Source organism: Aptenodytes forsteri, unplaced genomic scaffold, assembly GCF_000699145.1.
Source record: "Aptenodytes forsteri isolate BGI_AS27 unplaced genomic scaffold, ASM69914v1 Scaffold209, whole genome shotgun sequence".
NCBI lineage: Eukaryota > Metazoa > Chordata > Aves > Sphenisciformes > Spheniscidae > Aptenodytes > Aptenodytes forsteri.
In genome coordinates, this window is record NW_008795034.1 from 258,170 (window position 1) to 269,086 (window position 10,917).

Genomic DNA, 10,917 nt, shown 5'->3' on the forward strand with positions numbered 1-10,917 from the left:
TTGAAATAGACTTTTACAATTGCGAAGGTTTTTTGAATACAGATTTATTTGAATATTTAACAACTATTAAGCCTGAAATGTAGAAGGTACAGAGTGGGAATTTGACTGTGCACATTAATATCTTGAGCAAGATCTTCCACAAGTGAAAATTAGGTAGTTTGCCTGAAGTTAAGGATGTAAATTAACTTACACAGCCATATAGATCCACTGGTGTTTGGCCGTTTCACATTTTATCTGAAGCACACTACAGATCTGGAAACTCCAGATTTTGCAAGAGACTGTTCTGATTATGAACATAATTAAAATGATCTGACTCTGAACAAAAGGATAAAGACACAGCTGCGGAGTAGAGGGAATCTACAGGAGGGAGAAGAAGTGGAAGATGCCTTATTTTCTTCAGTAGCTAGGATGTGACCAACCTCAGCAAAGACCCCCTAGGACACTAGGTTTGGCCATGACATGTTTTGCCTTTTTCCATCTCTTTGCCGAGCCAGAATTAGCCTCAGGTTGGACAGAAAGGAAATGAAAATGCAACTAGCAGTAGGGAGCTGGTCTGATGAGGACGGCAGAAGCTTTGCAGTTCCCGTTGCACAGGCTGCCCCACGTTATGGCCCCCTTGACGTTCAGCCGTACAGAATAACATGCCGAGTACCACCACCCGCCCCCATAGCTGGAGGCACAGTTCCCGCTGTAAGTGTCCTGATCTCGATCTTTGGCGGAGAACTTCATGTTGTCGTGCACGGTGGAAGCACTGTTTGTGGCCATGGCATCCCCTGCCAACCCTGAGTACGTTCCCAGCCTCAGCCGGTAGCCGTGGGACTCATCTTCCAGGCTGAAGAGGTTGTAGTCTGCGAAGTTGATGTTGTTTGTGGCATCCCAGATGGCAAACCTGACCTGGTAGACCGTCTGCTTGGAGATCTGATGGATGTACTCGGTGCCCAGCCAGTACTCGGTGTGCACGTTCCCAAAGCCGTACTTGTAGGTGCTCCAGGACTCGTCCCAGGTGATCTCCGTGCTCTGCCGGTTCCTCTGGATGACCGTCCAGCCCCCGTCCGTCACGTTCATTTCGCAGTACACCACGATGGGGTGCAGTCCTGTGGGCTGGATGACGTAGACGCCGCTGGGGCTGCCAGCAGGGATCTCGCTGCAGTCCTTGGGCCAACCTGGGGCAGGAGAGAACATGGAGGACCAACAAGCACAGCAACACCCCAGTCTGCTTGTCTGGCCCTGTGAGAGGGATTTCTAGAAAATGGGCATACGTGGGATTTTGCCAGGGTAGTAAAAAGTCTGTCGCTGTGTTTCTTACTGTAAGTGTAAAAGCCAAAAACCTCTGTAAGGGAAATACAGTGATTAAGAGAATATGCATGTATTTTGAAGGTATAAGCATAGAATTTGCTTCTCCTTCTGGCTCAGGCTCTTGTTTCCTCAGCCTTTCCCAATGCTCAGATGTTTCTCCTCCCTCACAACGATACAGGGGTCCAAGCCTGGCTTTGTGAGGGCTCTTATTACATAGTTATGCAGAAGCTAAATGAGCAAGTGAGCTGTTCCTGCAGCCCTGGCATCCACTGCATCCCTGGGGTCGGGAAGGAGAAAACCTCATTCCCTTGGCATTGGACCCCGTGGCCAGCTGTGAAACCCCAGCAAACATTGCTTGGGAGGCACATCCTCTGTTTGCCCCGTGCAGAGCTTCACAGCAGAGGAGAGGACTTGTGGCATGTACGTAATGGTTGCAAAGTCCTTTGGGATCTTGTAAGGCACGGTTCAGTGTGAAGCTGTCACTAGTAACGAGTGATGTCTGAGCGGCCTTGGCGTGCGCTGTGGAGGAGCACATCGAGTCTTGCCCCCAGGCGCCGAGCCGGGTTATCCCCAGGCTCGTTGCCCACCCTCCGCTGTTGGACCCTCATCGCCCACACCTCTCCCTGTTCCCTGCGGGGTGGGGGGGGCGCTTACTGTGGTTCCGAGGGTCACCGGCTCTGCTCCGCTGCATGTTCTTTCCGCCTTCATCTGCATTGGGAAAAACGGAAAGAGTGAGATGAGCAGCCCTGTACCACAGCACAGCGGTAACTCCAGCCTCCACAGACTGTTATTTCCAGCACTGAATTTTTTGTAGGGCACTTCAACAACGCCACTGGGCTCCTTTTTCTTCCTGTATGGTAGTTTTTGGTTGCAAACTCTTTAAAGGGGTAAGATACTAGGAAGGGTAACACTGCAGTCATTGAGCGGCTGCCTATTTGGTCCACTCAGCGTTATGGCTTTACAGATTGCATGGAGCGGACTGCAAACCGAGTAGTAGTGATGAGTACAAGGAGATACCGCTAGAGAAGAAGGATCAAGAAGGAAAGACTGTGTGTGGTTTCAGAGCAAGATTAAACTGCTGAGTGATGTTGCTGTAAACCTGCATTGCTTTTCAGTGGTGGCTGAAGGGATTCGTGTGTTCATTCAATTCATAAAGAGCTTCAGAAACCTTCAGAGAGAAAAGGAGATCAAAGCATTTAAGATAGCAATGCGCTCGTTAAAGAGAAATCACAGCACCCATCTTCATAAGATAGCATTCCCTGAGAGCCTCCGGTGGTGTGACCTCTGTCGGTGGTGTGACGAGTTTTTTTATCATTTAGCCATGTGCAAGCTTCAGAAAGCATTTTGGTTGGTTACTTATACAAAATGTCTCTGAAGTTTCAGGGCTACAGATGGCCTATAGATAGCAGGAGAAAAGGTCTTCCTTTGAGTATCTACAGCTCTCTAGAAAAAGCTGCCATATACGGTCTTGTCAATAACAAAGAAGGTTGAACTACCAAATCTTATGTTTGGTTAAGATCTGAAATTGGAGGAAGATTTGATCAGCTTCCTTTTATTTCTGAGTGTGGCTGCCCTTCCCCAAGATTATTTTCCACATCTCCCTCTCTGTGCAAAGAGGCGAGGGTTCCTGATGTTTGGATGAACAGAGTTTAGGGATGTAAGAGAGAAAACACATACCAGGATGGGGCTCATCTGAATGGAGATTAATGATTTCATCTAAATTTGTTTTCAATCTTTCCAGGTTTTCAATGTCCAGAGCAAGAAGAGGGGCTAGCAGGGCCAGCACGGAGGTGAAGAGCAGAAGATTGGAGTGACGAGCAGCTGGAGAAAGAAGACACACAGTGAATCTGGAAATGCAAACCCTCTGAAAGAGAACTGGCTAACTAAATTCAGCAGAAGCTAAACCAAACTTACAGAATAGACAAATCCACAACATTAATTATGTTTTTGCTTTATTGAGCAGCAGAATTATAAAGAACAATTTAAAAAAATAAGTATTCTGCAAAGGCATACATCCTCAGAGAGAAACAATTTCTTTGACTACAACCTACAGGTGTAAATTTGCAGCTTCCAAGAGCGGTGTCATCCTCTTTGGCTGTGGTCTGGGATAAAGCAACGGGCTCTGTGCCCCAGAATCAAGATGTTAAGTCAGCATCAGTGTCTTGAGAAAAACATCTCCTAGTAATGCAGGATGACATGCTGATTTGTAGGTACTGCTGTTACCTGAAGGTAGTCAGGAGCTACTACAGCAGCGATTGATAAACAAGGTGCAGGGACCTGAGATCTTGGAAAGAAAGGAGCTGTTGTGGCCACAATGCTGATGGTACCCTGAGAGTCAGGAGCTTCACTTAATCGTCCCAGAACTGCCCCCTCCCACCAGGGCATCATGCAGAGACTGGAAGCTGCCCACTGCACGAAAACTCCAGGAGGAGAGCGTCCTGCAGGGCGCCAGCAGCATTGATCCAGCATCAGACCCCTGCTACGTGTCACGACTGGGGCTTCTGCAGAGACATGCCGAGGGTCAGTGCATCCCAGCTGACATCTGGGCCAGGACATGCTACGCTTTAAAGGATGGTTTCTGCCAGCCTCTGAGAACCTGAGCAATTTGACTCCTTTGGACCATACCAGATCAGGACATTCTCCAACAGTTTGTTCATGGCTGGCTCCATAGATTTGTCTCTCCAGCCTGCCCACCCAGCTTCAGTACCCTGAAGGACTTACGAGGATGATGGGTGATTAATGCATTAATTAGCTTCCATTCCAATTTTTTTTTTGGGGGGGTGCTTTGGGCTCTGGCACAAATATAAGTTAAATAAATGTTGCCTTTACAACACCACCCAGAGCAGGACGGTTTTACCCGTGGTCAGGAATGGAGGAGAGAGAGTGAGGAGCAGGGGGGTCACAGAGACCTGGGGGGTACAGCAGGAATAGGGTCGTCCCACCGTCCCGAGGCCAGAAACGGTCAGTGGGAAAAGCAGAGCTGCAGTGCGGGCAGCAGAAGCCCAGCGGCAGGCAGAGGAGGCAGGGACGCCCAGCCACACGCAGCGGTGCCGTCCCCTCCCATCCCATCCCACACTCACCCATGCCGTCTCTGCGGGGACCCTGCGGAGCGGGAAGCGGCGGGTTTGGCCAGGCAGCCGGGGGGCCAACCCTGCGCCGTTATATAGGGCTCAGCGGGTGACGTGGGGCCAGCTGACCCAAACTACAACACTCACCCTCTGGTTGTCATCAGGGCTGGAAATTTATGGTTTGTTTGCCCTCCATCCTTACGCGCCTCTGCTCACGTGCCAGCTGTTGCGCTTCTGTGATAAGAGGTCCCAAACAAACCTCAGCAAACAGCACCTGATGTTCACACAAAATTCCACCAAAATGACAAATGCTCCTGATAAGGATTTTTCTTGAGTTTTTTTATTACTTACGGGATTTGATGCCAAACCCTGTGGGGACATTCAGTGACCCGGGCCGTGCTGGAGATCTCCGTCAGACACCCTTTAGGGTCTGCCTACCCTAGCATGGTGCATCACCCGAGAGGGAGCCATGCTCTCTGACACTGCATCCTGGTTCCCATGCACACCAGGGCAGCAAAGGGGCCTTGACCCCAGCCCTGACCCCGCCACGGCGATGCAACTGCCCGGCTTGGTGCCAGCCCTCCAGCAGTGAACCCGTCCCATGGGGCAGCCACGCATGCGGAGGTGCTGCTGCCCCAGTGCTGGTGCGGGGCAGGTCCCGCAGCCCTCCCAAGAGGTCCAGCGCAGGCACCTCAGGAAGCCGAGGGGTCTGCTGGAGGGTTTAGCTCCGACTTCACAGCTCTGGGTAAGCTGGGGAGCAGACCTCATCACAGAGCTGGCTGCAGGCTCAATTAACAAGGTGGCTGTGGTTTAAGTGGAATAAACGCTTAATGGATGCTGAGTGCTCCAGTCTGAAGCCAGCCTTGCAAATGGCACAGGAATGGGAGGGGGGTGCTAAGGAGGGCAGTGGCATAGCCTGGCGATGCTGGCTTATAGCTCAGTGACACCGATCTAGGACCACGGTGAGGTATTTATCGATGGTTTGACACCAGCAGCTGCTGAGCCGCCAGAGCGTGTCCCTGCACCAGCCTCGGGACGCTCCGCAGCACCGCCGGGGACGGGCGCCGGCTCTGCTGCTGCAAGGCTGCTGCTGGTACTTGGCCCCGTGTTACCTTCATCCCCAAGTCCCTCATCCCCAGGTGGCATTGCCACCTCTGCTGTCCTCCAGGAGACCAGCAGGTGGTGGTGAAGGTCCCAGCAACAGCACACCCTGCCACCGTGCCAGCACCGCGCTGCGCCCTGCCTGGCCCCTGCTCTGGGTTACGCCAAGACTAAATGACTCTCCTTCCAGTACAGCGAGGAGGACGTTTTTCACCAAGGGACACACCTTCCCCTGCCCTACACCAGCCCCTCGTAAAGTTACCAGCTCCAAAATTACACGTGTATTCACAGAAAAAAGGATTCTTGCCAACTCCACTTTGCAGTAATATTTGTCGTGCTGTTGGACAGCAATGAATAACTTAGGCCTGATCCAAGACTGTCCTCAGCAGTTTCCTTTTAATGAAGCACCTTTCCTTTTACAAGAGCTTCCCAAAGTCCCTTGATAGATAACCTGGGGCTGTAGCATTTGTCTTTGATACATTTCTGGCAGCCAAATTTCACAAAGATGAAAAGGGTCTTCCCAGCCCTTTCAGCCAGCCCCCCCCATGCCATGCAGGAGCAGGGCTGGCTCCCCACACCCACCACGGCACCAAGTGTTGGCACCAAAGCCGAGGTGCCCAGCCGTGGCTGACATCCCAACTACACCAGCCCCTCGTAAAGTTACCAGCTCCAAAATTACACGTGTATTCACAGAAAAAAGGATTCTTGCCAACTCCACTTTGCAGTAATATTTGTCGTGCTGTTGGACAGCAATGAATAACTTAGGCCTGATCCAAGACTGTCCTCAGCAGTTTCCTTTTAATGAAGCACCTTTCCTTTTACAAGAGCTTCCCAAAGTCCCTTGATAGATAACCTGGGGCTGTAGCATTTGTCTTTGATACATTTCTGGCAGCCAAATTTCACAAAGATGAAAAGGGTCTTCCCAGCCCTTTCAGCCAGCCCCCCCATGCCATGCAGGAGCAGGGCTGGCTCCCTACACCCACCACGGCACCAAGTGTTGGCACCAAAGCCGAGGTGCCAAGCCGTGGCTGACATCCCAATCTGCCACTGCATGTGACCCCGGTGAGCACTGCGGTGGCCCTGCCTGCTGTTACCCTTCGATGCCTCCTGCCACCCTCACTCGATAGCCACAAAAGAGGTCCCCGAAGCAGGGACCCCATCATGAGCTCTCCTTGCGATGCTGGCCCTTGGAGGAGCGGCAACGGGGCACAAGCAGCCTTGGAGCAGCAAGCCCAGCTGAGGCATACAGAGGTGGCAAGTGGAGCTGAATTACGGGGCGAGGGAGAGGAGGCGGAGGAGGGGGCTGAGCCTCCTGTGCCGGTGGGGACAGACTTCTGCCCCCTCGCTCCTCCCCTGCCCTCACTCCCCTGGTGGGTCCTGCTGCCAAGGGAAGCATCACCTTCTAGAAGACAGTGTACTGCAGCCAGCCAAAGACCCACTGCTACTGACACGCAGGAGCACAAACGCCCAACAGGACTGACGCAACGTGGGTCCAGCAGAGTCAGCCGGCAGGTGACGGGTGAGGACCTGCCGATGCCTCCCAAGGCACCGTATGAGAAGAGGGATTGAAAGAAGAGGGGAACAAGGAGAAGACTCCAACCCAGTCCTGAGGGTTTGCCAAAACACCCTGCGGTAGCGTGTGAAAGAAGTTAAGCCTCCCCTGACAGATGTGGTCCCAACAGCTGTAGCCGCTGCTTGATGAGCTGGCCACAAGTGCATTTAAGATGCTCTCCTAGACAGCACCCAGCCTGGACCAGGCTGCCGGGGCGATGCCCACCCCACATGCAGTGGGGAAGAGCAGGAGGTCAGCAGAGCCTTCCTGAGCCTGTTTCTTCCCACCAAGACGTACGGGCCAAGGAAGGGAAGTGTAGGGGAAGGGGTACTGCATAGACATCCCCCCAGCCTATTTTTGCTCAGAGCTGCCCCAAGCATCTCGGGGACAAGGATGGCCCCCGGGAAAGGCTGCTGCCTTCAGCCCTCAGCCTCTACTGATCGAGGGCAAAAAGGCATCAGTATTTGCAGCCCAGCTCTGGGTCTGACCTCTTGGCAGCTCTCTGCAGGGAAGGAGCCCAAGACAGACCTCTGGCCATCACAGAAGTGTCGTGACATGCTGGGAGCTGGTAACTTGACAAACCATTGCTCAAAGGTTTTACCCTCTTTGATCTCCAGATGATACCAATCCCCCCTGTGCCCTTGGTGTTCATACTCCTTCCCTTCTGTTTGCCTTTCCCCTCTCCTTTAGCTCCTTTATTGCCCTGCAGCAGTTGGTAGATCCCCAGAAAGATTTAACTCCTGGGCAGGTCCAGTATATTGCCGTTGATAAACGCCCCACAGCTGGGAGGTTTGGAGTACTGTATTTTTTCCTCAGAAAAAAAACCCTTAGGGCCTCTTTGTGTAATCTTGAGCAAAGAGAAACCACCAGATGGGCATACAGTGATTAACTTTGTCCATGCAAACAGGGGAGCTGAGATCCTCACACAGAGGAGGTGTGTACAGGGAGAGACCCAGGTATAAAGGGGCAGAGGCCAGCATGGAGTTGAGAGCAGCGGGACTGACTGCTCAGGCTCCCGGCGTCTGCTCAGCAGCACCACAGCAATGGGTGAGTTCTCCTCTTCCTCATGGCTCCTTTTCTGCAGTGCTCACAGCTCTGGGGGATGCAAGTAGAAAACCAAGCTAAGTGACAGCAGTGGAGGACCACGGGAGCGGGAGCTGACGAGAGCGTCCAGCGTCCATCCCGCTCCTCCCCTTTCCACCCAGCCATTTCTTTCTAGTTCTCTGCTGCTGCTGCTGCTGCTGGGTTGTTTCCTGCATCCCTGTGAACGGCATGCTCTGCAGCTGGAGCAGCAGGTTTTATACGCTAAACTCAGCTGCAGTGCTTTGAACTATTTGCTCTGAATGTCCTTCACACAGATTTACTTCTTTCCCATAAAAATATCCTTTTGCATCTAGACCTGTAGAAAAACAAACAAACCACATTTAGGAGAAACATGAGAAAATGTGACTGCAGGTTGCTGTCTGGTGCAGGGAAGGGGCTGACCAGGAGGGTCATTTCTCATCTTGCTTCAGCCCTGCAGGGGCAGAGCCTGCACTGAAGCTGCAGCCCCCACCACCCCAGGAGCCCCCTGCTCCTGCCTGCGCCCCGTGGCTCTGCCTTTCCTGGTCCGAGCTCCCTGGGGGCCGGGGGGCTGCCCAGGGATCCTGGCAGTGATGGGCACTTTCCTCCCTAGGGCTCCAGGCTGGGACACGTCGGCTCCACGGGGACCTTGTCCTCCTGCCCACGGCGATGGCAATGCTTCTTCTCTGCATGAGCCCAGCACGTGCTGCCAGCTTCCAGGACGGTGAGTATGGGTGCTGGGGGGACAGTCGATGAGCTGCCAGGTTTGGGTGCAGCCGTGCTGCCCGTCGCTGAGCGCGGCCAAGCTCCAAGGTGCTGGATGCAAGTGTCCCCGTGCCAGCAGCCGCAGAGACAGCAGGTCTCCGCATTCAGACCTAAGCTGCAAAGTAGGGTAATCCTTGCCTCTCATCACCATCGGTGATGGTGATGATCAACGTTCCCAACACGTTCCACTGGTTGCAGAGCACCCAGTGAGATCCAGCATCAGCAGCATCAGTACAACTGCCCCACAGTAACCTGTCAGCACATTCTCCAGTACAGGTCCCTCATGTCTTCCTTGATCTGATGTCGCAGGGTTCCCCGCAGACTGCAGCCATCTCCACAAGACCAACCCCAGCGGGGTGTACGTCATCCAGCCGGCAGGGTCTCCCCCACGCGTGGTGTGGTGCGACATGGACACCGAAGGCAAGGGCTGGACTGTTGTCCAGAGAAACACTTACACCACCGAAACAGCGGGGTGACGTCATCCAGCCGGCAGGGTCTCCCCCACGCGTGGTGTGGTGCGACATGGACACCGAAGGCAAGGGCTGGACTGTTGTCCAGAGAAACACTTACACCACCGAAATCACGTGGAAGGAATCCTGGACCACCTACAAGTACGGCTTCGGGAACGTGCAGGGTGATCACTGGCTGGGGACCGAGTACCTGCACCTGCTGACACAGCAGGGCACCTACAAGGTCCGCTTCATCGTGCGGAATAAAGCCAACATCACCCATTACGCCGAGTACGACATCTTCAGCGTGGAGAGTGAGGCTAGCGGGTACCCACTGAGGCTGGGCCGGTTCCTGGGCAGTGGGGAGGACTACCTGACCAGCTATCACTCTGGGTACGGGGGCATACACGACAACATGAAGTTCAGCACAACCGACAGGGACCAGGACCAGCACAGCGGGAACTGCGCCAACAGCTACGGGGGCTGGTGGTATGACAAGTGCCAGAACGTCCTGCTCAATGGCAAGAAGTACATCTTCTGGCCAGGAATCTGCTCAAGCGGTGACTGCACATCCTCCCTCATCCTGGTCAAACCCACAGATGTGTGCTGACCGTGCCGCAGTGCCCAGCCTCCCAGGAGTTTGTGGGAGTGCCACCGTCCCCAGCTCAGTGCCCCGTTCCTGTGCCTGCCAACAGCCCTGTGCCAGCCCTGGTGCACGTCCTGCGCTGCCTGCAGCTCCTGCACTGTCACCAGCTGAAACACAGCAGCTCTGGGGCTCAGGAGCAATCGCCCGGAGCCCCAGGCACATGGGCAGCTTCACCCAGTGCCACGGTGCTGGCCGGCACTGGGACGCAGGCACTGGTTTGGGGTGGGTGCGCCCACTCCTGTCCTGGGGATGGGGAGACAGTGCAAGTTCCCTTCCCTGTGCGATCGGTGTACCCCTGCTTTGCTCAGGCCCTGCTCCCTCCCCGGGCCCCATACGCCCCACAGCTCTGCTACCCATGGTGGAAGAAATCAGCTGCAATAAACCCTGGAGCCAGACTTTGCTGCCTTGCGTCTACCTGCCTCCATGGCACTGCACACACACACACACGGGAAGAGTCGAGGTCCCAGGGCGGTGGATGATGCTGGGGGGCACCGTGTTCATGGGGGGGTCCCATTTGCTGCATCCCCTGAGACTCACCCTCTCCTTGCTCTGCTCTATGCCATGGCTAGGAGAGCTGGAGCCCCAGCCCCACCCTGCAGCAAGGGCTGGGGGGGTCAGGGTGCCCCTGAGGGGCATCAAGTCACCAGGAGGGGGGTTCATGCCATGGGAGATCCATCCCTGGGGCGGTCCCCAGGGTCCCTCGGCAGCCCAGGGCTGGGCGCTGGGGGGTGATGCTTCGAGGCCCCAGGAGGGTTGAGAGCCCCAGGGTGAGCAGGGGTCTTGGGGCAGCCCCACAGCCCTCAGCCTGGGCTCCCTGCAGTGGGGCCCAGAGGCTGCAGGGCTCCCGGGGGTGGCAGGGCATTGCATCATGGCCAGTGCCTTCCCACCCTGGAGCGGGTGACGTTGGGTGGCCGGAACCTGCCAGGACCCGGCTGGCCATGGGCGACCCACGCCTGCGTTTTGGCCAGCGGCCGGGGA

At 54.7% G+C, this 10,917-nt stretch overlaps 2 protein-coding genes across 2 annotated transcripts; one reads left to right on the forward strand and one right to left on the reverse strand.

Annotated features, from left to right (window-relative positions):
- Positions 1 to 534: 534 nt before the first annotated feature.
- On the reverse strand, positions 535 to 4,380 carry LOC103896560 (fibrinogen-like protein 1-like protein). Its single transcript, XM_019471291.1, has 4 exons — positions 4,377 to 4,380; positions 2,974 to 3,117; positions 1,954 to 2,004; positions 535 to 1,175 (listed from the first exon to the last, which is right to left on the reverse strand). Exons 1-4 carry the CDS (start codon positions 4,378 to 4,380, stop codon positions 535 to 537), a joined length of 840 nt encoding a protein of 279 aa, XP_019326836.1.
- Positions 4,381 to 8,696: 4,316 nt separating this feature from the next.
- LOC103896561 (fibrinogen-like protein 1-like protein) lies at positions 8,697 to 9,903 on the forward strand. Its single transcript, XM_019471307.1, has 3 exons — positions 8,697 to 8,803; positions 9,154 to 9,251; positions 9,367 to 9,903. The coding sequence occupies exons 1-3, from the start codon at positions 8,749 to 8,751 to the stop codon at positions 9,901 to 9,903; spliced, it is 690 nt and encodes a 229-aa protein (XP_019326852.1). The 5' UTR covers positions 8,697 to 8,748.
- Positions 9,904 to 10,917: the final 1,014 nt, after the last annotated feature.